The sequence below is a fragment of the Xyrauchen texanus genome, chromosome 3, assembly GCF_025860055.1.
Source record: "Xyrauchen texanus isolate HMW12.3.18 chromosome 3, RBS_HiC_50CHRs, whole genome shotgun sequence".
In the NCBI taxonomy this organism is placed as follows: domain Eukaryota; kingdom Metazoa; phylum Chordata; class Actinopteri; order Cypriniformes; family Catostomidae; genus Xyrauchen; species Xyrauchen texanus.
In genome coordinates this window covers 13,965,827-13,993,527 of record NC_068278.1, presented here as the reverse complement: position 1 = coordinate 13,993,527, position 27,701 = coordinate 13,965,827, and the positions used below count along the sequence as shown (strand labels likewise).

Here is a 27,701-nt window from a genome sequence, read left to right as displayed (position 1 = left end):
TATCTTTAGTATAAAACTGATCTAAATGATGCATTTTCATGTGTGTGTCACCTGATGTCATTGGAATCCCAAGTTTCAACTAATCTTAAAATTCAAAAAGTCTTTCCTTCCTGTCCTGTGACAGGGCGGGCTAGACAGAGGCTACAAGAGTCCAAATTTAATGAAATCCCAAAAGCAGATTATAGTGCATCCATAATACTACTAATAATCAGAAGAAGAAAAAAAGAAAAAAGATTTGGTGCATAATGCAGGACTTTTAAAAATAAACCTAGCATGATATACTACAGGAGACTCTTATTTTGAAATGTCTGTGCTTCACTGCTTTCAGCTGCTCATTCAAACATTTAAGGAAAAATAAAATATGCACTTTTACATTAATCTACAACATATTACAATACAAACACTTTAAAGTAAACATGATCAACAGTAGATCGTCAGCGATTGCTTGCCATAAATGCCCGGTAGGGATAGGTGATACCACTTATTTTCTTTTTGATCTGATACCAATCATTTCAAGTCCAATATTGTCGATACCGATATTATTAAATTACATTTTTTGCGAATTTGTGGGATAAAATTAGTAATTTAAAATATTATTTGTAGTCATAATTCAAGTCATTAATTATATATGTTTTTTGTTTTTTTTTACATTTGTGAGCCTAAACAGAACATATTTAAAACTTCTGTTTTGTTTACCCTTACAAAAATGAACCATGGTTTCATTACAATAATTATAGTCTAATCATGGGATTTAGTTAAACCATAGTTACAACACAAGTAACCATGGTTACTACTACAATATTACTATAGTAAAACCATTGTTAACTATTTTTCAATTACTTATTAACAACAATTCCTCACAAACTCATTAAATGAAATGTCACCTTTCGATATGTTTATTTTAGTGTGAATTTACTCCAGAAGCTGTTTCTCTGATTTTCTATCATTACCTCTGCAAGGCACTGAACCCTCTTGTCTGAACGAGCCTTGTGACGGCACAAGCGCTTGTCTGCTTGTGTCTTTCAGCATACATGTTAAGATGAGTGGAAGAAGAAATAGCTCACATCCTGCATCCAAGTATTTGCTAATTTAACCTAATCCTTTTTTTCTTCACTTTGAAGCTTATGATTATTGTTCATGTTGATGGTAACCAAATAATAATATCCGTAGTTTTTCATTTTTTTTAGAATCAATATTTTTGTGTGTCAATATTTTGTCTGTTTTTGATTCAACATCAGTATTGGAAGTATTGATACTTTAGGATCAATCTGCCCATCCCTAATGTCTGGTATTCATTGATTGCTAAACGCTCCAATTTAGCTGGAAACGTCTCAAGTGCCCTGTGTTCTTTCCAATTTAAAGCCCGACGTGCACACAGATTATTATATAATAATATAATATTTTATATTTTATTAAATTAAATCTTACCTTTTAAAGTTTAATAATCACATTAGGGCCATATTGCCATTCTGGTCTTTACAACCCCAAATTTAAGACCTCTTTAAATGATAATTAAAGGAATATTTCGGGTTCAAAACAAGTTAAGCTCAATCGACAGCATTTGTGGCACAATGTTGATTACCACAAAAATTACTTTCAACTTGTCCCTCGTTTTGCAAATCAAAACTCTGTGTTCCGCTGAAGCATTTACAATGGAAGTGAATGGGGGCCAATCCGTAAACATTATATTACTTACCGTTTTAAAATGATAGCCACAAGACGTAAACAATATTTGTGTTAACATGATTTTAGTGTGATAAAATCGCTTGCTATTCATTGCCATGATGATGTAATGCCGTAAACCATAAAACTATTTAAACAACTTTGCAGCTCAATTAATTAACAAGTTTTAACAAAAGAATTAAATGAAAGTGCTTTTATAAAATTATAAGCTTCACAATTGTGTGTTTAATCTCTCCAAAAATTGGCCCCGTTCACTTCCATTGTAAGTGCCTCACTGTAACTTCGATTTTTGCTTTTTTTTTTAAGAAAAGGACAGACGAGTAGAATTAATGTTTGTGGTAATCAATATTATGCCACAAATGTTGTTGACTGAGCATAAATTGTATTGAACCAGGAATATTCCTTTAAGACTTTTGTAATACCATTTAAGATATTTAAGACTTTTTATAACGTTACATTTTAGAAAACTGAATTTAAGACATTTTAAGATTTTTTAAGGACCTGTGGGAACCATGATTTAAACCTTGTGCACAGCTGGTGCAACCAGACCCATGTGGCGACATCATTTTGGCCATGAAGTGTATGTCTGCTTAAAGGATGTCTTTTTATTTCTAGTAGATTTTAAGTTTCGTTAAGAAGATTCAGGTCTGCTCAGGTGTGTTTGTTTACCTGGTTCTTGTCCGGGCGAGTATGCATAGCTTGCACTAGTTGGTCCACGTATTGGTTGTGTTCTAGAGCATTCCTCAGAGCATCTTCTGTGCTCAGAAGCCGTTGACGAAGACGGGACATCTCGGTGTCTGAAGCAGAAGGGTCCATCATTGAGTACCGGCGGTGGTCAGGGGACGCCCTCTCCTGACCCTGAGATGTGGAAGTCATACAAATTAAAAAAAAAATCTAGACATTAATACTATTTACCTCACTGAATGAAATTGTATTGCTGAAAATTAAACGCAAGTTCAAATCCAACTTGATACATACAGTATCTTGATCCTGTTTCCTCTCTCTCCTAATCATTTATACCCCTCTCTGTACTTTACTCTCAAATAAAAAGTGACAAAAAGGCCAAAAAAATCTATATTTTTTAAACATATCACCAAAAGCGTGGTAAATTAAGTGTGCTAAAAAAACAGAGGAAATAGCTGCAGAGCAGGCCTCACCAGCAGCAATAGTTTCTCCCTTAGGGTTTTGATGTCATCCTGTAGTTTCTGTTCCTTCACCCTCCACTCTGCCCTGTGTACTTCACGACTCAGTTCCCGATCCACTCCAGGAGAGTGACGCGGCGATTCCAGCAACAATACCCGCAGCTCATTCAGGCTCCTGATACACACACAAAATGGAGTGGAATTCTGATTCAATGACACTGGTCCTTGATTAAGCATTACTAAAACTGAAGACAAAAGGTGTTACAGGAATCCAGTCAAGTCTTAACTCCTAAAGGATTTGAAGAAATACACGATCCAGATGATGGCTGTCCAATAGAGGACAGTGTAATAATTTCAAGCAAAAGTTTATAAGTGTAAGAGAGAGGAAGAAAGCATATCCTGGAATGTACTTCATTAGCCAAGACATTAAAATAAGCACCAAAGTCAATTTCCAGATGGCAATTTTTAAAGGTTCAATCCTACTCAGACTAGTAATAAACAATACAGCATCCTCTCCTCCCCAATGGCATGGTCTTTACCTCTCTTTCTTCAGCAGCTCCTGGCTAATAATCACCAGCTGGCCTGAAGCATCGTGAGATTTTTTGGTCATGGACTCCAGCTCTGCCTCCAAACGCATCTTCTCCCTAAAGAGTCCATCTGTCTTCTTCTCACCCAAACAAACCTTTTCCTCCAAGGCTACACACAAGATGCAGTTGAGTTTATTTTTAGAATGAAAACAATAATATGGCAAACATCACTGTTTATCTGTTACATATTTCAATTTACAGTTTTGTTTTACAAAATTGAAATGAGAATGGCATAAATTTAACACTCCAAACGTGATGTGTTTAATTACCAGTTATTTGGGTCTTTAGAGCATCTACTTGGGTTGTTAGGGTGAATACTTCTTTTTCCCGTTTTGTGAGTTTCTCCAGCGTTTCTAAAATCAAGTTTAAAGTCATAAACATTCCTAAAAAGTTTCATTCCAAAAATACTGTATAATTACAAATACACAGATGGCAATAGGAAACCATTAATACCAGTAAGTTGATTTATAATCAATGCATTCTTTTATCAGCTCATTACAAAAAGAAATATAATGATGTCATTAATTAGAACTTGTGTTGTACCTTCCATGTTCTGTTTTAATTTACTCTTCTCTTCTGAGTTGTCGTTATTTTCTATCATCTAGATGGAGAGAAAACATCATATTTATGTTTGAAAGGGAACTATCAAAAATGGTTTTCCGAACCCTAGTCAAAAATCCTACAGGACTGTAAAGGACATTGGAATTGCTGTCATAATTTGGAACCAATTCTAAAGGATTTTAATGGGAAGAAATAAGAATCCTTTAAGCATCAAATGAGATCCTACTGGATAAACAAAGTACATTATTTTTCTTTAGGATTTCACTTTATGTAGTAGGATATTATGGTTCTTGTCCGTGTTGCTGATTGCTCTGCTTGCAGCCCAGATTTTCTCGACACAGTCCTTGATGTTGAACGCATTCGTATTCGCTTGTGATCAAAGAGTCTACTTTGATAGGCAACGTGGTCAACCAGGTGTGATCCAATCCGGTCTTTATTAATCCCATTAGGATCTTTTAGGATTGGTTCTAAATCATGTTGGAAATCATGAAAGAGTCCTAAACATATTCCTTTAAAAAAAAAAATAAAAAATAAATCTACTAAATGACATAGATTTGCTGTTTATTACTAGAGATGCAGCGATGTATTGGCCAAATATTGGTATTGGCCGATAAATCAATAAAACATCCCTTATGTTCCATCTCAGAACTGAATCCTTTTATACCGTATGTCTGGGGCGGGGCATGCAAATTCTGTCTGCCAACTTGACCTTGGCCTTGGCCTTGACATTGGTCCCAGGAAGACCCCTTGTGTCACTTCATTCGACACAACGTCTCGTTGCTTCCCTCGGGGAACAGAGGTTACAACAGTAACCATGACGTTTTATTCCCACCCACACAATACACATACAAGAATAGATTCTTTTTAATTATCTACCTAACTCTCATATCACATGTTAGCGGTTGATTATCTTCCTCATTTGCTGAGCGACCACTCTCCATTTGTTATGTCACAGGCACAACCTGATAAAACATGTCTCCTTAAACAACATGAATTATATACATTCATCAAAGAACAAATGTATATTTCTACCCATACAAACAAACCCAGTACAAATACATTTATTTTATGGGAAGCCTTTAGGGCCTATCTTAGGGGACAGAGCATTGCATATACAAAAGTGCTAACACACCAACGGAATGCTAAACTGAAAGACCTCGAATCTGAAATTTCAGCCCTCGATAAATTATATATAAAAAACATAACCAAAGATTTGTATAGAGACTTAATCATCAAGAAAAGGAATTAGAACACTCTGAATACATATCAGGCAGAGAGGGCCATTATTAGATCAAAGCAGCACTATTATGAACTTGGGGAGAAAGCACATAAAGTATTGGCATGGCAGCTTAAGGCAGATCAAAATTATACAAATAATAAATTCCATCGATACTGGTAAAAACTTTTCCTACAACCCTATAGAAATAAACAATGCTTTTAGAGAGTTCTATGAAAAACTATAAACATCACAAGTGAACGATGACTCGGCACTAATGGAAACGTTTGTCTACTCAGTTAATCTATCACTCCTATCCGAAAAATATAGGCATAGCCTGGACAAACCGTTCACTATCTCAGAACTGAATGATGCTATACAGTCACTGCCTTCTAATAAATCAGCAGAGGAAGATGGCTTTCCCACCAAATTTTATAAAAAATACACAGATATGCTCACAACATATTTAATGGATGTGCTTGACCAAGCTTGACCTGATACACTCAAAATATTGCTTCTAACCGATGACATTCTTTTATTCTTAACAAATCCGACAGACTCTCTCACTCGCAGAATCTCTTGCACTCGCATAGTTCCTTTTCTGGATACAAGGTTAACTTTGATAAAAGTGAAATCCTACCAATATCTGTATTTAAATGTAATACTCTAAGTAATAGACTTCCTTTCAAACTCTCACATGCAGGTATTAAATACTTGGGTATTTATGTAGATGGGGACATGAATCTTTATAAGCTCAATCTGGGGGAATGATCTCTATATATAATTTCTATATATGTTTCAATACCTCCAAATTCATATTCCAGCTTCCTTTTTTTCCTCTCTCAATAGTATGATCAGGTGCTTCATATGGCAAGGCAAAACACCTAGAGTTAACTTAGACAAGTTGGCATTAGTCTATAATCAGGGAGGTCTAAAACTACCAAATTTAAAAATGTACTTTTGGGCAGCACATTCTAGATACCTGGCCCAGATGTTTGGAAGTGATCCTCTCTTCCTTAAAATAGAAATACTAGAGACAAAGGGAAATTATCCCATGGACATGCTATATAACTGGGATGATAAATCAATCAAAACAATAACTGACAATCCTATGATCATTCATTCTGTCCGGATGTGGGGTAAAATGCAACAGACATTTGGACAGAAGGAGTTTCTCTTCCCTAAGACACCAATATGGGGCAACAAATTGCTTCCAGAAGGTTTTAAGGACATATGGGCTGATAATGGAATTAACCGCTTAGAACAATGCTATGAAGATGGAGTATTAATGTCTTTTAAACAGCTTAAAACTAGGTACAATTTAAGTAATAAAGAATTCTTTGGCTACTTGCAAATTAGCATATATGGAGTCATATGGAGTGAATTCTGAAAGGACGGAGTCACATCTTCTTTAAATTCCAGATTTAGATTAATTCAATTACATTTTCTTCATCAGCTTTATTTCACACCTTCAAGATTGCATAAATTCAACAAAAAATTCTCACACATTTGCTTCAGATGTGATATAGATGAAGGAACCTTTTTACACTCCACCTGATCCTGCCCTATGGTTTATGTATTCTGGCAAAAAGTATGCAGCATTATATCTGATATACATAGAATCACCTTCCCAATGGATCCAGAGATTTGTTTATTGGGTAGATTCACCAATTGCAACCTCAGGTAGAGCCATGCAATAAAACTTACAGAAACTTTGTAACTGATTGCCAAGAAGTGTATTGCACTGTAGTTGAAATCTGACACTGCCATCCCAATAAGTTTGTTGCTAATCAACAAACACCCCCATTACATACTGTCTTGTATTGTGTGATGTTACAGTTCATAGCAACAACACAATAAAAAAATAAAAAATAAATAAATAAATAGGCTAAAATACTGGGGTAAGGGACAGAAGTAGGGGGGTGTTCATCAAAAAAAGGTTTAAATAAAAAAAGGTTGCCTGGTTTAAATAATCTGATATTGGCATCGGCACACCAATTTTGTATCTGTGCATCCTTGTTTACTAATATATAGTAACTACAATTTAGCTAACTTATACGTATAAGAATCATATAAACATTGAAAAAATAGGGTTGCTTACATTGACATCCTGGTTGGTATGATCTGCCTCCATAGCTTGCAGTCGGTTCTCACTGACCCTTAGCTTCTCCTGAAGAGAGAGGATCTCTGCTCGGCTCTGAGCTTCAGTCTTCTGCAGGGCCTCATAGTCCATCATCTTCTTCTCAGCCAGCTCCAGCTGCTCTTTCAGAACTTGGTTGGCCCTTTCCTGCTGCTTATGTGACTTCTCATTCTCGCCGATCCTCAGCTCGGCCTTCTGGACCTTCTCTGAGACCTCTTTAAGCTCCAGACTATGCTGGTTGCTCTTCGTTTCCACCTGGATTCTCCAGTTCTCCTCACTCTCTTCTAGCTGGTCTCGGAGTTCCTGAAGTCGGGCACGAAGGTCTTCACGCTCTTTTGCCATCATTGCAGCTTCAATCTCATGTCTGGCCTTCAGGTTTACCAACTCCAGTTGTTGCTCCATCTTTAAGCTCTCCAGAGCTGCTCTCATCTCAGGTGTGGTTCTTTCACCTTCTCTTCCGCTGCTTTCAGCTGCTCCATCATCTCCTGTTAATGAGGCTTTTAGCTCCTCTAGGGCACGTTGATGGTCTCCAACCAAGGTATCAAGCTTGGCTTTCCAGATGTCCATCATCTCTATATTTTCACGTGTGGCCTGCTGAAGTCTTTGCTTCAGGTCGGAGATCTCCTGGCTTTGACGTTCTGTGGTGGCTTTAAGGCGATCAACTTCTTTCTGGCTGGTGCTCAGGGATGCCTCGTACCTCTCGCGCAACTGGCTGCTTTCTTCGCGGTGCTCTCGGCCAGCAGAGATAAGCTGTTCTCGCAAAACCAGAGTCTCAGAGCTCAAGCATGGCCCCGTGTCTCTAGCATCTGTACCGGGGCTGGAAGAGCCTCTCTGCAGCCGAGCCTGGAGCTCCTCGACCTCCGCCTTGCGCACGCCCAGCTCCTCTTCCAATTGCATAACCCGGCTCTTCTCCTCGACTGTAGTTTGCTAGAGGACAGATATAGGTTCTTAAATCTAGGAATTCACTGTTTATATGCACAAGCATCCAGTTCTTGCTGCTCAGGGGCAACTCTCAACGTATTTAGTAATTTCCTCAATGAGGCTTTTGGGGATTTTGGCGGATTTAAATATGGATTCAAAATAGGGCAAACTTTCAAGGTTTTAAAATGACAAAATATACTTCAAAATGTGAAATAAACAATTAAACTAGGGACACGCAATATTTCACTGATCTAATAGGTTTCAATAGCCAATATTGGGCGAATCTCACATAGAAATATCCAGGTCATACCTCTCCCTAAATTCAAATGGATTTTTTTTTAAATATATATTTTTGCATTTAAAAATGCTTAAAATAAAATGCCTAAAAAAGAAGAAGAAAAAAAAACGTGATATTTCCAAGACAATTAAGCATATCTTCCACACGAATTCTCAATGCTGTAATGAAAACGAGCTAATTTGCATTACTATAAAAACTATACAATGATTTTTTTTAAATCAGCATAAATTAAAGGCAATGCAATCATGATTTACACATAGAACTATAATTTACAAATGTGCTATACAGTTTAAATAATATAAACTTTTTGCATTATAGTAATAAGAATATGTTTTTTGGCATTTCAGTAGTTTAGTGAGTATTTATTTTAATTGTAATTTTTTATTTTTTTAAGAGTTATTTTCTTCGGCCTGAATGTTAGAAGCAGAAATGATAAAGGGTATTATATTCAAACAATTTAATCTTCTATGCGATATTTCACAAGTGCTAAACAGCCATCAATCTTTTCTACTCTGAATGTATTGTTGCCTAATTTCACTTAAATTTCAAAATTCAACATTAGAGCTTTAGTGTAAACACTGTTTTAGAAAAAACTGGCATTGATTTATTATAATAGTCATCATATTGGCTATATATATATATATATATGTTTCTAATCTCTCGGCTATCATTTTAGTTACTATATTTTATATATATCAGTGGCCATAACATGTTTCTTAACAAAAATATTCTGCTATTTGCCAAAATGTTTATATCTGTGCATCCCTAAATTAATCGTTCTGATATTATTGATAATCAGTGTGAAGTGTTTTAGAGAGTTGCCCAATAGAACTGGAGACTCGTACACAGAAGACATTACAGGCAAGAGAAGCAAATAAGGAATCTTCCATGCCCTGCTAACATTTCTGTAATGGCTATTTCTTGAAACAAAGCCCTTGCAAGTGCATTGAAGTAGATAAAGTGCAACCTATGAGACTACAACAGCATTCCTATTGAATTCAAGCCCAAGCAAGCCTTCATCAATCTGTTCATCTAGAAGCAGCCAGGCAAATATAAGATGGCATAGCATTCAGCAAGTCAAAAGGTACACATACAAGTAATCACTACTAGGGTTCAAACTATAAGATATTTAAAATATATTTTACAAACCATATGAAGTTTTTTTTTCATTTGATGTAAAATGTAAATGTTAGTCACTGTGGAAGCATCACAACAACATTGGAAAATCTGATGGTTCCAAGGAAAAATCATTAGATGTTATCAAAGATCAGATAGTACAAACGAAAATTCAGAGGCAGTCTCAAACCACAAGAGAGATGCGAAAGAGTAGAGCACACTTCTAAATGTTATTTATTTAAAGGAATAGTTCACCCACAAATAAAAATTCTGGAATCATTTATTCACCTGAAGTTGTTCCAAACCCGTATGTTAAGCAGAATGCTAGCTTCAGTCACCATTCACTTTTAGTGTATATTTTCCATACAATGTAAGTTTATGGTGCCTAACATCTACTTTTGTTTCCACCGGAAAAAAAAAGTAATTCAGGTTTGGACAAACATGAAGGTGCGACAATAATAGCAGAATTTTCTTTTTGGGTTAACTTTTCCTTTATAATTTAGGTCACTTTGAACACACAGTGTGTTACTCCCTTTATATCACCTTGATACTCTTGCCCAGCCTTATAGGTGCTGGCTGGAGTCTGCCTCTGACCTGTTGATAAATGTAAAATCCTGTTGATTAGAGTGCATGAAATGCACAAGATTCACTCGTCATCATTCACCATAGCCTTTCAGAATGAGAACCAAAATTTGATTTTTAATCAAATCTGAAAATGTCTCAGTTACATGAAGCATAACCCTGGTTCCCTGAGTGGGAACTAGAGGCTGCTTAATCACATTGGGACACACGCTGAGTGTCACGTGGTCGGAAGCCCTTATACAATCGTGCTAATTTGTTGGCTGATGGTGCTTAAGCGACGCCCCTAGGGAGCTACATCACAGGCTCCATAAAGGCGCTCGCTTTGCACCATCAAGTCAGATTTTCTGCATGAAGGCACGAGCCTTCACAAACCTGGCGCACCATGCGCAAAATCTATACATAAAGGATTAATCACCAGGGCATGCAAATCAATAACCCTTTTAAACAATGCCAATACCACCAGCAGGGCCATTTTAAGAGTCAGAAACGTATCAGCGACTGTTGCCAAGGGCTCAAACTAAATGTTTCAACCACAGTGGGGCTAATCCATCATTTAAAAGAACACTCTGTTGAGGGGCAATACCCATAACTTCCACAAGTCTGGCTGGGTGTGCCAAATGCTGCCCAGAGCCTGAGACAACATGTATGTTCTGACTGGAATCTCCCAAGGCACTTTCTCCAGGAGAGAGACCAGAATAGAAAACCATGCTTGAGAAGGCCCGATCCTCCCGAACACACTCCTGTAAAACACGTTGTCGGCCACTGATGCGCCAACGCATCGAAGCCCAGCAGTGCCGGAGGCGAATGGGAAAACCAAAGGGGACAGTGTGGCATCTCGCTAGAAGCGAACAGATCCGCTTTCACTCTGCCAAACAGTTTCCAAAATCTGAGGATATAATGTCCACTCTCCAAGCATCAAGCCCTGTCTGGATAGGAGAATGACATCTCAATGTTGGGCAGCCAAAGTCTCAGAGTGGGCTAGCACCAACAAATCGTCGAGATAATTCAAAACGTGAATGCCCTGAAGCCTCAAGAGCGTAAAAGCTGCATCCATGCATTTTGTTAAAGTGCATGGTGCCAGTGCAAGTCCAAATGGAAGGATGCAACATTTAAATTCTTTGACCCCGAAAGCAAATCTGAGAAAGAACCTGTGCTTCGGCACAATATGAATTTGGAAATAAGAATCCTTAAAATCTATTGTCACAAACCAGTTCCCTGGCTGCACTTGTGACATTTGCTTCTGCGCCAGCATTCTGAATTGACATTGCATTAGTTAGGAATTTAAACATCTCAAATTCAGAATAAGACGCAAGCCAGTATCTTTTTTTGGGACCAGAAAATAACAGCTGTAAAAGCCGCACTCTCTATGAGAAGGGGGAATTTCCTCTATTGCTCCTTTTTCTAAGAGAGAATGAATTTCCTGAATCAAAAATGGGGCTTCTCAAACAGAAACGTCTGTTAGAACAACACCGTTGAGCACCAGTGGAGTTCGCCTGAATTGAATTAAGAAACCTTTGTAGTTAGAAGTACCAGTTCGAAATGCTGTCAAGCTGACAGACGGGCAGACCGAGGGATTAATGCATGGCTTTTGCCTGTAGCGTGACCTACCAGCTGTTTAAAAGGGGCCGGTCCAACATCAAAACGCCTACACAGACAATTCAACATACATTGGAAATCTGACCGCTAGGAGGCAAGACTTCAGCCTGGCTGCCGGCGAGATCCTCGGAATCCGATGCCACCATAGATATGGCGTCCTCATCCTCAGCACCGATGTAAACCGCAGTGCGGGTCTCAGGGCTAGGACGCAAATGCTCATGTGTCGACTCCACGGGAGAAAGTCAAGCCAAATCCTCAACTCCCATCTCCTCGGAGTCCCTGTTGGCCAGACACGCAGTCTGCACCAGCAAGCAGTTTTACTGAATTTGCAAAGGAGGCAAACCTTTCACGGAGCGTTCTGTCATTCATTAAATCACACTGTGGGCAATCCGAACCCTCCAACGTGGACTCTGGGTGGCAAAAACCAGACAGGCATTATACATGTCATGGGAATCTTCACCGACGATGAATCGTGTGCACGGATGTAAGCACTTCCTAAATTCCATCCTGTGTTACCATTCAAAAGGGAGAATAATAATGATCCTTGCTTCGACGCGAGTCATTGGTTCAACACGGGCCAAGACAAGATCGTGCACAGAAGAACAGAAAATCTGACTCGATAGCATGAAGCAAGCATCTTTATGGAGCCCGTGATGTAGCTCCCTAGGGGCGTTGCTTAAGTGCCATCAGCCAATAAACTGGCATGATTGTGTAAGGGATTCAGACCACGTGACGCTGGGTGTGTCCCAATGCAATTATGCAGCTCGAGTTCCTACAAACTATGCGAGCGGAGCTTGCCATGATGCTAGGATGTTCTTGGTGTTCACTAGGGTATTGAAAATGTTGCCAGGGGGCTCTGGGTGGTCGCTAGAATTTTATTAGGGTATTCGAAGTGGTTCAGGGAGGCTCTGGGTAGTTGATAAGTAGTTGCTATGGTGTTCTAGTGGTTGCCAGCATGATGTTAAGCAGTTGCAAGAGCATTGCTAGGCAGGTGTTGGAGTGTTGCATGGCAGTGACAAGGGTGATTTGGGTGGTCACTAGGGCATTCCTAGCCAGTTGTTTGGATGTTCTGTGTGGTGACTTTAGTTTTCTGGGTTGTTGCAAGGGCATTGCTAGGCTGTTCTGGGTCTTTGCTGGTTGGTTGCTAGGGTGTTACTATTTAGAGTGGTCACTAGAGTGTTGTTAGGGTGTTCTAGGTGGTCGCTAACATGTTCTGTGTGGTTGCTACAGCATTGATAGTGTTCTGGTTGATCTCTTTGGTTTTCTTGGTTGTCGAAAGCCATTGCTAGGCTGTTCTGGGTGTTTCCTGGGGCATTACTGTAGAGACTTAGTTGGTCGCTATGGTGTTCTATTTAGGGTGGTCACTAGAGTGATGTTTTTGGTGTTTGCTAGTGCATAGCTATGGTGTCCTGAAAGGTGATAGGGTGTTAATATTTAGAGTGGTTACTAGGGTGTTGTTAGTGTGTTCTGGGTGTTTTTTCAGGGCACTACTGTGGTGTTTTGGTTGGTCGCTAGGGTGTTACTATTTAGAGTGGTCATTAGGGTGTTCTAGGTCATTGCTAGGGCTGAAACAATTAGTCGACATTATCAACAACGTTGACAATAAAAAAATGGTCAACAAAAATGTTTAGTCGTTTGATCTCATTTAACGTAACATGAGATCATTTGAAACTCTAATGATGACGCGAGAGGAGTACTTCAGCTTGTGTCTGATTGAGAAGAGGAAGACGACAACTCACAGATGCAATCCAAACAAAATAAGTAAATTCAGAAGCACTCTCGTTGTGAAATGAAGCGGAGCAGGAGTTGCCATTCTGCTTAAGCAAAACTTGCATGTTGAATGTCTTTAAAGGAAACACCCCGGCATTATATCTTTAATGCATCCTTTATTAAAGTTCAAATAATAAGGAAGCAGGTCATGTAAATGAGTATAAACTCAGAAACTGGGACTTCTCTGTGCGGTCTGTGCCTCTTTTATGAGTCGCGTGAAGAGACCCGATCTAAGGGGAGAGACTGAAACTGCCCCCGGCTGATGCAGACTCTGGGGTGCCCACACTCGCTGCAGCTAGATTATTACATGATGGCTCGCGAGGTATTGAATCATACTATACAGTATGTGTCACTGTGTGTTTCTTATCGTAAAGAAAATCATCAATAGGCAGCTTTATTAAAAGGAGAGAGTTTGTTTTTTGTGAGTTAAAGATGGATCGAAGTGAACAAAAAAGTGATGATGGTCTTCTCCCCATGTACTGCAAGAAAATAAATGTTTGATTTGTTTTTGTTTTATTCTAAATATATAATGTTTTCCAATATAAATATCTAATACACCTTTAAAACAACATACATTTACTTTAGGAGCTATACTGCAAAAGAGAAACTTTTCATCTAAGAATGTTGAATATAATATAGAAATTCAAATATTTTATAATATCTAAAAATCCTTAAAATATATAAATAAAATAGAAATGATTCATTCCCCTGAGAAGCAGCATATACATAAGACTGCAGAGCTTTCAGATAAATATATCTTGAATATAAGTACATTTTGTCTTTGATGCACTGGCAGAAGTATAAACGTGAAAAATACACTTATATACAAATTAAAACTTATAAGATACATTCTCTGAAAGCAATACTTACTATCTTGTACTGTATGTTGCTTCTAAAGTAAATGTATCTTGTTTTATGGACTTTTAGACCATTTTAAATGGAAAACAAGACAAAACACTAGAAAACAATAGGATTTTTTTAAGCAAATTTGTTACTGAATTAAACTTAATAAAAAGTTTTTTTCCTTTAATTCAGTGAGTGTCATTCATTCCTCTTTATTGTTTAATACAAGGCACAAGCTGAACAGTCAGTTAAGATCTAATGATTAATTGTTGCAATAATCCAATAATCGCCTGAATAGTCGAATATTAGTCAATTATCAAAATAACCCGTAGTTGCAGCCATAGTAGTCACTAGCATGTTCTGTGTTGTTGCTATGGTGTTGATAGTGTTCTGGGTGAACACTTTGGTTTTCTGGGTTGTCGTAATGCCATTGCTAGGCTGTTCTGGGGGTTTCCTGGGGTATTGCTGTGCTGTATTGTTTGGTCGCTAGGTTGTTAATATTTAGAGCGGTCACTAGGGTGTTGTTAGTCAGTTGTGTGGGTGATCTGGGTGGACACTGGCTTTCTGGGTTGTTGCAAGGGCATTGCTAGGCAGTTCTGGGTATTGATGTGATGTTTTGATTGGTTGTTAGGGTGTTACTATTTAGTGTAGTCACTAAGGTGTTGTTAGGGCACTCTAGGTGGTCACTAGAGTGATCTGTGTGGTTGCTACAGTGATGCAAGTTTGTTGTTAGGGTGTTCTAGGTGGTCACTTTGGTTTTCTACGTTGTCGCAAGGGCATTGCTAGGCTGTTCTGTTTGTTTTCTGGGGCATTGCTGTAGTATTTTGGTTGGTCGCTAGGGTTTTACTATTTAGAGTGGTCACTAGGATGTTGTAAGGGTGTTCTAGAAGAATTCTGGGTTGTTGCTAGATGGTGCTAGGTGGTTTCTAGGGCATTTGTTGTGCTATTGCTGTGATGTTTTGGCTGGTTGTTTGGGTGTTACTATTTAGTGTGGTCATTAAGGTGTTGTTGGGCCATTCAAGGTGGTTGCTAGATTGTTCGGTGTGGTTGCTACGGCAATGCAAGTTGGTTGTTGGTTGTTGTTTTTATAAGGTTTTTAGTGTGTTCTGGATGGTCACTTTGGTTTTCTAGGTTGTCACATGGGCATTGCTAGGCTGTTCTGTGTGTTTTCTGGGGCATTGGTGTGGTGTTTTGGTTGGTCGCTAGGGTGTTAATATTAAGCATGGTCTCTAGGGTGTTGTTATGGTGTTCTGGGTGTTTGCCGAGGCATTTTTGTGGTGTTCTGGTTGGTCTCTAGGGTGTTGTTAGGGTGTTCTATGAGCATTCTGAGTGGTTGCTAGGTGTGCAAGGTGGTTTCTATGGCATTGCTAGGGTGTTGTTTACTGGCCCAAGTGAAAAGAGCCCGCCGCCATGTTTCTAAGATATTCTTGTACTATATATGTTGCTCCATCCAGGACAGGAACATAACGCCTAAGACAAACATAGAGCTAGAGTGAGACAGTTCTAGTCAGAGGCTGGAAGCTGCATTTCAACATCTAAAAAGTATATGAAGGCTGATGTGTTAAAAAAATTTAATTAGACAGAATTAGACAATCCTTAACTCAACCTGAAGGTCTCAGACAGATGCTAAGATAGAGAAAACAAGAGAAGACAAACATGAAAACAATGCAAATTAAATGTGAAAGCAGTTCCTGGCTATCAAATGCAGTGTTGTTCCATAGAGACAAGCAAAGATCTCCAACACTTTTGACTTTGGATTTCACAGCAATGCCATTACTGAACATATAGGCAACTTGAATGCAAAAAGTTGTGTGATTGCATTTGATTAAGTCCAATTCAATCGATTCATTTAAATCCAATCAGGCCAAGACTGAATTATCTGATCTTTTCTAATCCACTAACAATTCTTACAACCAAGTAACTTTGAGGAGGAAGTTAGTCACTGAAGGTATAGTTCATCCAAATGATTATGACATCACATACTCATTCTCATGCTGTTCCACATCTGAGTTTCTTTCTTTGGTGGAACACAAAAACAGATCTTAGGCAGAATGTTGACCTCAGTCACTATTCACTTCCATAGAACAAAAAAAAAAAAAAAGATGTAATGAAAGTAAATAGTGACTGATTAACATAGTGATGGTGAGTAAATGATAAAAGGATTTTCATTTTAGGGTGAACTATGCTTTTAATACTGGCAATAGACAAAATAGCATGTTTGAACTTTTGTTAAAAATCTATTTTTTTGCAGTAAATGATGGAGATCCTGGACTCGGTAAATCAAGCACAAGCATTGGCCTTCCAAAGACACAAGGCTCTAGCAAGGGGAGCTGACACAGAACTGGGAGAGATGGCTATAGGCGGGGTGTCTGATCTCCCTGCACATTTACCATCTTCTCCACTAACTCTTTCTGAAGCCGCTCTGCTTTGGACTTTTCCAAATGCAGACACTGCTCGAGCTGCCGAATACGGGCATGCTCCAGTTTGGTCTGAGTCTACAGAGAGAAAAGACAAACGAGAGAAAGAGAAAAATAGAGAGAGACATTCATAGGTAGAACAAAAGATTAGCAAGTCTTCACCCATCATAAACTGTGAAGAGGTATAAAAGCATAATATAGGAAAGTTGGGAATGAGACAAGCTTAATTCAGTGATTTTCCATCTGACCATGTGACTGCCAAGAAACATCCTGTATGCCCACTACAGTGTGTTTTGATATCCAGCATGACATCATAGGGTCTGATGTATTGAGACAATGAACTGATAAACTGATAGTGTTGAATAGTAGTGTTGAACTACTGATTGCTCTGAGGAACAATCTTTGAAAATACATGTTTCACAAATATTTCCTGCTAACAACAACTCTGTGAAAAGCCAACAGTGTGTCATATCGAATAAACTGTCCTTCAATCTTTCATAACCTCTTTTTTTGCATCAAATTAAATAAGTCTATTCTGACTAATGTCAATTGCAACTCATTTCTTTTGTTTTGTATAAATCCAATTCAATCCATGAGTCCTAACATCAGTTCTCTTCTTTAAAAATCTCTTCTCTTTTTTAAAATCCTCCAAGGATGATGTACTACTTAATTTGGCATATTCTTCAAGGATTTTGTTTACAAATCATCTCTCAGAGGCAGTAAGCAATAAGAAGTCTGTGCATATTTCAGTAAAACTTTGAGATACCTCCAGGTCTCCTTTGGTAATGGACTCTTCCTCAACTCTGAACTGAAGATCCTCCACCTTCCTGTCATAAGACACAATAACCACCAGGTGTCAGAAAATTCCTAATTTACAAAACAAAGCCTTTAAAAATGCACCAAGTAGTTTTTTGTTTGTTTGTTTCACTGGTTGATACAAAAGTGGTCTTGGATTTTAATAAATGTTTTACCTATTGGTGTGAATTCAGCAGCATGCAAGTGTTGCCCTATTGACATGCTTGTCACCCATGACTAAACTATTCCACAATTGATATGATACCATGGCAGTTACCACAATAAGATTTAAGAAGTATTCGGCTGGTCATGTGATCTGTAAAAAACATTTTGTGTTGAGACTATGTTGCTGTTTCAGGCTGGACAGGCCATTCAAGCAAACAGGGGAATGTTTTAATAGCACCACAGAGCCACATTGTTTCACATTTAGGTGAAATCAGCCAACAAAAAGGCTTACTTACAGATGACTCTGCATATATGATAAAGATTTAACTGAAGAATCAGCTTTAAGTTTAAATGCTCCTTTAACTCAATAACAGCACAACATCACCCGGTGGATTATGACAGCAAACAGCTTGCATTACTTAGGTTACAAAGCAAGGATAAAACTGCACCTTTTTTCTTCCTCAAGTTGATTGGCCAGTTCCACTTTGTCCTTCTGTGTGCTTGCAAGCAGGGCTCGAACTTGTTGTAGATTGCTCTCTAACTCTGTTGCATACTAAATGAGAAAAAGAGAAAAGGTCATTTGTTTTTCACAATTCAGTAACACCCATTCAGAGATTTTTATAGATACGAATAAGTTAAAGGCAGTAATGAAAAAAGTGAGTGTCTAAAGTTAGTAACTTAGAGTAAATGTACAACTACACATTTAAGAGTCGTTAGGGTGCAAGTCACACCTGCAGATGTCGGGCCTTCAGTGCCGCCAGCTCTTTTTCCACCTCACAGATGTGGCTGGTTGCCTTGGCAACCTCGGCCCGCTCTAGGTCTCTCTCAGCCAAGAGCTGCTCTATGTGCTGCTGTTTCTCCTTCAGGGCCTCCTGCAGTGCTGTGGTCCCAGAGATCTTCCGTGCATACCTCGAAGATGTTTCTGTCAACTGCCATCAAAAAAAGGCAGTAATGGAATTTGACTACTGAATTCAGAACATGAATTTTTCATTCGATTATTGAATGGGAAAGACCATAAAAATAAAATTTTTCTTGATCGTTTGAAAGAAAACCTACTGTAACATTCAGAACTCAAAACTTCTCAGTCCAAAAAGAGCATCTATTAAAAACTATGCTGCAGAAATGGCTTCTGGCATCAGAAACCTGGAAACATGATCCATGATTGCCCACTTTTACATGATAATTTGGTGCTGTCCTGCCCAGTCATGGAAATAGAATATATATAATTATTTCTTAAAGCATAGTTCACCCAAAAAGGAAAATGTTCTCATCATTTACTCACCCTCATGTCATCCCAGATATGAATGACTTTTTTTCTTCTGCTGAACAAAAATAAAGGTTTTTAGAAGAATATTTCAGCTCTGTAGGTCCATACAATGCAAGGGAGTCATAACCAGGACTTTAAAGCACATAAAAGCAGCATAAAAATAATCAATAAAACTGCAGTGATTTAATCCAAGTCTTCTGAAGTAATATGATATGTGTGGGTGAGAAACAGATCAATATTTTATTCCAAATTACTATACATTTTCACATTCCACTTTCACATTCCACTTTCACATTCCACTTTTGTTTTTAGCGATTCACATTCTTTGTACATTTCGCCACCTACTGGACAGTGAGATCGATTTATGGTAAAAAAAGGACTTAAATATTGGCCTTTTTTTCACCAACAACTATCATATCACTTCTGAAGACATGGATTAAACCACTGGAGTCTTATGGATTACTTTTATGCTGCTTTTCCGTGCTTTTTGGACCTTCAAAGTTCTGGCCACCATTCACATGCATTGTACGGACCTACAGAGCTGAAATATTCTTCTAAAAATCTTTGTGTTCAGCAGATGAAAGAAAATCAAACACATCTGGGGTGTCATGAGGGTGAGAACATTATAAGAGAATTTTCATTTATGGGTGAACTATACCTTTAACATGGTATTATTCGAGTTAGTATGTAACTAAGGATAAGTGTAAGATGTTCAGGAAGTTTGCCCAACATTGTGATTTTCTGGCTGTGTGGTAGCACAAGTGGCTCTGCACAGCCTTCCAAAAGCTCCCATCAGTTAGAAAGACTGTATAAAATTTATTTTCAGCAAGGTTTTTTTTAAATTTCAGTGTTTTCAAACCTGCAAACCATGAGCAAGCATTGTTACTCATTTGACATACAAAGATGTTAGCAAGTTCAATAATGACTATTTTGTGGCGCAAGAAACCTTGAATATCTTTATAAGTGGACCTGTGGGGAAAATATCTAATATACTGTATAAACGATCAAAATGGCTGGTATGATGCATTAATTGTTTTCTAATCTCTTTAATTGTTTAACAATCTCAGTTTCTCACCAGGCCTGTGCGGCTGGGTCTGCCCCCGACACTTGAGGCTACAGAGCTGACGGAGCTGATGGAGGAGCTGGAGGGACTGTGAGCCAGAGACGACACGCCCATTGCCATACGCTTGCTCTTCTTAGCTTTAGCTGGACTGGTGGACGGGAAGCCAATGCGGATCACTTTGTGGATCGGAGCAAAGAGGCCAAATTTGGGCGGGCACTGGAAATATCTAGGGAGGACAGAGGAAGGGAGGGAGAGAGAGAGAGAGAGGAATTGAGGGAGAAAATGCAGTATACACAGGGGAAGCTTACAAAATATTGCCAGCAATGTATGATTTTCCCTTCTGACACCTTAGAAAATTAATACATGCATACCTACAAATCTTTTCCTTTTTCTTCCTATAATTTTTGATACTCTAAAACTTTTGGAAGCTTTCAGAATCAGAATCAGAATCATTTCACAGCTAACTTCAACCTTGCACTAAGCGCTTTCAGGCATTAAAATAAAATAGAACAGCGTGTTAAATATTTTGAGATGTGCTTTATAAAATGTCAGAACTCTTTTTGGATACTTTTACTTTTCCTAGCATCTAAATGGAGTTAAGTCTAATGTCGTGCTTTCGTTTTTAAAATAAACTACATAATCTACCAGATCCAGTCAAAATGTCAACAATTACCTAAGATGGGGGGCCTGTTTAGATCAGGTGAGTAAAGATGCTGATTACCTGATTACAACCCCTGGAGTCACAAGTTCGAGTCACTATAATGTGGTTCTCGCTCTCAGTGGGACTCGTGGTGACTTGAGCGTGGATGCCTCGGAGAATAGCGTGAAGACTCAATACGCACTCGAACGTATGTCTCTGCAGTAACATGCTCAACAAGCCACATGATAAAATGTGCAGATTGACTGTCTCAGACGTGGAGGCAACTGAGATTCGTCCTCCGTCACCCAGATTGAGGCGAGTCACTACACCACCACGAGGACTTAGAGTGCATTGGGAATTGGGTATTCCAAATTGGGGAGAAAAATAAATAAATTACCTAAGGAGGATTTATGAAACTGTTTGTCTTTTTGGAACTCGTCCATCCCCATTCTTTTGTGAAAAGAGAGCAGAGGTTTTAACATTGGCTGGGAGTGTAAAATGGGTTGGTCTGTATTCCCCACATATTTTACTTCCCATAAAGTGATGTATTTCCAAAAGCAAAATGTGTCAACCAAAAGGAAAGTCATTAACAGATGCAGAGCAAGTATTGATTGAAGATTAAAATGATTTACATTTTTGGGTGAAATATCCTTTCATGTTGAATTACAACTGAGATATATTAAAGAAATTAAAGATTATTTAAACTCCTGTTAAAACGGCAGATCATATGAAAGGATAAGGCCCATAAGAGTTGGAAGCCATTGTAAGTGCAGTTAAAGACAAGACAGATAAGTGGAAGACTAACTATGTACCTGGTTCCAGCTACAGCGCCATCGTTTTTCCCTAACGGCTCGTCCAGCTCCACCCCGCACCACTCGCCCTTGGCAAAGTCAGTCTCGCCCACATAACGCACTACTCCTGTTTTAGTGCCACCAACCTGAGGACAGAGCAGAGGAAGTTATATGTAGTGATATAAAGTGACATTAACACAGTTTATTATGATAATAGTTTACTGGTGTGATTACATACAGTACATTTGCAAATATTTCACTCTGACTCTTTAAAGACTTTAATTAAAATAGACATACCAAAAGTATAATGCTTTATCGTGGCACGATGCATGCACATTCACGTTCAAAATGTGTGACGATGTGCATCATCGAGATGGGACGGTTGCATCTATTCTATCAATAAACTCAATGTACTATGCCTATGAAACGCGGGCATTCAAATGGAAATCGCTTCATAGGTGCAAGGAGCTCTAAAATACGATTGCAAACTAGCAGCCACAGGTGTTGTCCAATGAGTTCGGCCGAAAGTGAAACCTGTATTATTACTATTTAACTGGATAAGCATGCACTTCCATTAAATATGTATTTTTGAGAGGGTAGTTCAGCGAGTATCAACACTGACTACCACACCTGGAGTCGTGAATACAAATCCAGGGTGTGCTGAGTGGCTCCAGCCAGGTCTCCTAAGCAACCAAATTGGCCCGGTTGCTAGGGAGGGTAGAGTCACATGGGGTAACCTCCTTGTGGTCATGATTAGTGGTTCTCGCTCTCAATGCTAGCTAATATATTTTTTAATATATTTATTTATCATTGCCCTGTTCTGGGCTGTTTTTAGTCCCAGTACATCTCCGATGGATCATTTAGCACTTTTAAGAACAGTACTTTAGCTACATTTTTAAGGAAACAAACTGTTTTGCATATATCTATAAGTAATAATAATACTTTCAATCTTAACTTTTCTTTATTCAGGCTTAGTTTAAAGAACTGTGAAACGAACCGAACATTGAGTTCAATATCGTGATCCAAACTGAATCGTGAGTTGAGTGAACCGTTACAACCCTAGTCATAAGCAGTATTATCCTGATCTGGGTATTGGAACCCTTCTAGATAAAAGTTGAATCTAATTAAAGTTACACATTATGAGTAATTATTTATTTTATGTTTTGCTGACTGATATGAAAGAGGTCTTGTAATTTTTACTGAGAACAATCAGTGTGGATTCAGCATAACTCAAAAGCAAAGGTTCATGGATACCAATGCCATTAAACACATGCCTTTATAAAAACAGAACATAATAAAACAGCTTATTTTCTAGGCCATTGATATAGGACTGGATTCTTCTCATGAGAGTGTGCATCATTTTAAACATGTCTGTCAAAACCACTTCTTAAGGTGTAAAACTTTCTTTAAATTGAGAAGAAAAAACAGCGACAGAGTGGACAGAGACAGTCCCACTGTATGTCAACAGTTTAGTTGCAAATCAGTGTGGCATTCACACGGATAGACTCTGCCAGCCAATACTGCCCTGATGCTGAGATTTAACCGGGCATGACAGTGCTGCTGGTTAAACTGGCCTACATTCAGCAAACCCAGCACAGGAAAAAGAGGTCACAAACCAGTCACTATACACATTCAATACGGCCTGATGGCTACACATCAGGAAGACAGAACTACACAAGGGAACATATATCAGACATTTAGTGGGCTTCAAAATCATCAAAAACAAGCTTATCTTTATAACTTTCATATTTTTTTATTCTCTCTCTCTCTCTCTCTCACACACACACACACACACACACACACACACACACACACACACACACACACACACATATATATAAACAGACTCATTTAAATGACAGCATCAATGAAAGCAATAAGCACTGATTAAAGCAAATGCACTGGTTCTAAGCAGGCCATGTTTACAGCTAAATTATGCACATTACATACAGTAAGATAAACTGCATACAATTCTCAAGGACAGCATTAAAGACAAACCTAAAATCATCTCTCAGCTCTGTCCCAAAAACCACATTCTGTTCTTTATCAAACACATTCAGTGAATTTATAAATTATATTCAATCTATTCTAGGGAAACAAACAATGCATTACACAAATATTGGAAATGTAGAAATATGAAAAGCAACTGGCCCTAAAACTGCTTAACTGAACCATATCTGCAAATGGATTTAATGTATATTCAAGAATGACCTTTCCAATGTGATGCCCTTTAATAATCAAATAAAACCCTCTGCAAAACACTATTTCAAAATGCATTTGTGTTTGTACAGCTGTTCTGATTTTCTGTAAATCACTCAAGTTTGGTGAATTTACAAATTTCATGTTTTAATGCCACTGACTTACCAGAAAAACAACACAACAAGGTAGAATTCAAACGGGCCTAGTCCGGAACCTTGGGGCACTTCATCCAATTTGACAGGGAAAAACTAAGAAGTTTTACAACCATAAATCTTTTGGCCCAGTTCCACATTCTAGAGCCAATATGTTATAACTGCAATAACAAAAAAATAGCAACTGATATAACCTCACACACACAGTTCTTAAGGAGTAATTAATGTCATAGTCTCTGTTTGGGGATCAAAACCATGTCTGTTTTGAATTGGTTTGGAATGGATCCAGAAACCAACTATACAGCATCTACAAACATATCTTACAGACAAAGAGACAGACAGAGAGCTTTTGATGAGCATTCCCAGACACTGTGATGGTGGAGATACTGGAGATATGTGAACAGTGGACCATACAATTCATAAATGTGTGCTGGCATGTGTGACCTACAGTTGTGTACACACCTGTAATTTAGTATTTCTCTCTCTCTACCCTATTGGAATAATAAAAAAAAAAAAAGCAAAAACGCTTTATTTGCAGCTTTATATGCTCAATTTGTTGAGCCCAAGCTTCCGGGAGTCATGGTGCACAGGTGTTTACCTGTCCAACTCTGAACATCAGTCATGTTTACAAGGCACCATTCTGCTATAATGGGCACTTCTGTGGAAGAATTAGACACTGGAAGTGTTTACGATGTTCGTAGCATCAAATCTTTGAAAGAAGTTTCAAGTTTAATTTGAGGAATACAGCAGTACATAACTTAGATACAGTATCCATGAGCAGAACAGAACTTTTTTCTTTGTTTTATAAGTCATGTATGTGGAATAATCTGTATGCATTACATAATTATGCAGAGAGAAATTCTGATCCCAGGTTGTAAACACATTTTTAACTAACTTTATGGCACTGTCTGTAGAAATGTTTTTCCACGCTGGTCAATTATTGTGTCATCATGGACTTCAGCTTAACCGGTTTCTAAAGTGTAATTGATATTGGCATGTAAAAACCAAATTAACTGGTGTTGGATCAGGCAGTCTCTTTTCTGTCTAATGCAGAAATTCTTGTCCAGAAAAAGTTGCAATCTAAATTTTTCATGATTGACAAAATTCATTGCATATTTTGTTATTTTTATAGATAATCAATTATTCTAAAGTGAAAATAAAGAAAATGTGACTATGGAAATGTGCCCTGTCAGCACATACATCATGTCTGTGATATATATATATATATATATTACACACACATATATATATTAGAGCTGTCAAAATGAACAGAGTTAACACGTGCAAGTAATAAAAAAAAATGTTTAACGCATTAATTTTCTTTATCGCAATTAGCACATTTACCATTAATACAGCATAACCTTTGTAATGTATCCACCCGGAGTCATTACACTGACACACACACCGCAAACACACACAGCACTGATTCAGTGTGATGGATAAAATTATGGGGAAAAGAGCTCTTAATGCCATTTGTTGTACAGACAGAAATCAAGTATTGGTTGAACAGAAGTCTGGCTTAATGTTCAACCTTATTTTTCTTCTAAAATACGGAAGAGCTTAGAAATAAGATGAATACATTGAATAAAGAAAGACATATCAGGTGGTGCTTTAAGCACTGTAGGTTTCTGAGTCCCCGATTTGACGAAGAAGAGAGATTCTGGAATGAAGACTTTCAAACAGACACATCACATCCTCCCGCCAGTGTGTGTGTGTGTGTGTGTGTGTGTGTGTCTATGGCTGACGTGGCAGATGAGCTATAGTACGATACCGTGTGGAGAAGGTGAGAATAGCACAAACATTTCAAAGGGGAAATTCCTGTAGTGCAGTTTTTACTTTATCATGCTGCTGTTTCTCATATAGGAACAGCTTTGTGCCCCAAACCCCAAACAGCAGACATTTCTATGGAAGAAAACATATGTCAGACACATTTTTGGGGGCAAATTCTCCTAAATCACCAATAACAATAGGGCTTTGATCAGCCATTATTAAGAATCCTTATGGGGGACAGATCAACTACAAATTCAGCAGAATGCATGAGTACAGCACAAGGTAAGAGGTGAGAAGGGTGGAGACTTCCATCTTAATATCTCTCTTTCTCAAACACACACATACATACACCTCACTCCCTTCGCTGCAGATCCACAATCAGTCAGCATAAGCCTGAATTTGGCAGTGACATAATCCACCTTCCTGTTCCACTGACGGACTGGCTAAGCTGACTGAGGCACATTCACAAGTCTGCCAAATAACAGGAGCAAAATACCTCCACATAATTACAACACAATAAACTTTTCAGAAAAAAAAAAATATTTGAACAAAATAGGAGAATTTTTCAAGAATGTTTATGCAGCTTCTTTCCATATGACACGTCTTTATGACTTTAGCGCTTTATGCAACAGATTTTGTGAGGAACAGATTTAAATTTAAGAAGTAATTCACTAAAAATCTTGTCCTACGCTACAGCTCTGAAAAAATATAATTCTCATTTCACCATATTCAAACTGGAACACCACGATAAGTTACTTCACAAGCAAGAATCAATGCCATCAATGACATTAAACCTGGCACAGCGCATCAACGTGCCATTTTTCAATCTAAATGGATGCAAATAAGATTTCAAAGTTTTGGTAGAAGGGAAGATTACCACTGAATAAAAATTTACATTTCAGTCTATTCTTCACTCAAAGCTATCGTATGGCTTCAGAGCTCTTAGAATTTAGTCAAATGGTCCTTTTATGGTGTTTTTCATCTATACTAGAGCTTGACAGACATGGTTACAATGAACTCTCAAATAGAAAAGAGCTGCATGAGGATTCTGAGCAGATGGAACTCTTGGGAGAACAAATGGTGGAAACCAAGCGACTATGTCTTCACCTGACTTTGACCAGTCCTTCATGCATTAAAGCACAGTCAGGGTAATACAATACCGGTCATAGGGGAAAACAGTAGGGAACTGAGCAAAGCAAGAATTCTTTCAAATGGAATAACTCATCCAACCCTGGCACTTTGCCATTAGTCACACATGTAAGTGTCAAAACAAAATCTATATCTCATACACCATGCTGAATCCTTTTTGTAGGATTCAGCATGGTGTAATGCATCATACAGGGCTTTGGAAATTTGGGTTCACTTCACTTACAAGCACATCTTGAGTTAAATACAACTGAAGGTGTATTGAGCATCTGTGACAGTCTGTCGATTATCAAAGACAACTGACCATTTCTATTTGCCCCTCAGTTTGAAACAATAATTCAGTTCCATTTTTTTTTAGGTTTGTTGATGTTTGAATGTTTGCCCTGTATTTGTGTAGTTTTCCATTCATTATTGTTTCCCATTACCAGGAATGTCTACTCACCTCAGCATAGCACTGGACTATACAGATTATTAATAGAAGAGACACGTTACTAGTCAAAAGATATATATTCAATACAAACTGATGTATGTGTTTTTGTGTGTCCGTGTACAAGTGGGTATTCTTCATGATGTGTTCATTACTGGAAAAAGTCAATTAGGTGTCAGTAAGGATTGAAGCAGACAGTCAAATAGATAGCTGGGCTCAATAGCTGGTGGTTTATGATGCAGTAATCCCATCTGATTGGGAAAAAAATTTACTGCTTGAAATCTTTAAAACTGTGCTGTACAAAATGGCAAGCAATCTGACCCAAAGCCAATCAATTTTATGGTCAAAAAGACAGCCAGTTTGCGGCATATATTACCTAACACAAGGAAGCTAACACTTGGAAAGATATACAAT

The 27,701-nt window shown here is 38.1% G+C and overlaps 1 protein-coding gene across 4 annotated transcripts in view; it reads right to left on the bottom strand.

Moving 5' to 3' along the window:
- LOC127623938 (CAP-Gly domain-containing linker protein 2-like) overlaps positions 1-27,701 on the bottom strand; it is a 54,211-nt gene that overhangs the window by 4,098 nt on the left and 22,412 nt on the right. For 3 of the 4 annotated variants that reach the window (XM_052098523.1, XM_052098518.1, XM_052098528.1), the window contains exons 4-15: positions 21,615-21,739; positions 20,175-20,388; positions 18,564-18,761; positions 18,282-18,385; positions 17,639-17,699; positions 16,846-16,950; positions 7,291-8,256; positions 3,956-4,013; positions 3,682-3,765; positions 3,365-3,521; positions 2,841-3,000; positions 2,353-2,541 (exon numbers count right to left, since the gene is read on the bottom strand). In XM_052098523.1, the coding sequence (XP_051954483.1) occupies positions 2,353-2,541; positions 2,841-3,000; positions 3,365-3,521; positions 3,682-3,765; positions 3,956-4,013; positions 7,291-8,256; positions 16,846-16,950; positions 17,639-17,699; positions 18,282-18,385; positions 18,564-18,761; positions 20,175-20,388; positions 21,615-21,739 (2,421 nt within the window). The remainder of the gene's footprint in view (positions 1-2,352; positions 2,542-2,840; positions 3,001-3,364; positions 3,522-3,681; positions 3,766-3,955; positions 4,014-7,290; positions 8,257-16,845; positions 16,951-17,638; positions 17,700-18,281; positions 18,386-18,563; positions 18,762-20,174; positions 20,389-21,614; positions 21,740-27,701) is intronic. The other variant, XM_052098534.1, reaches the window with a different exon arrangement.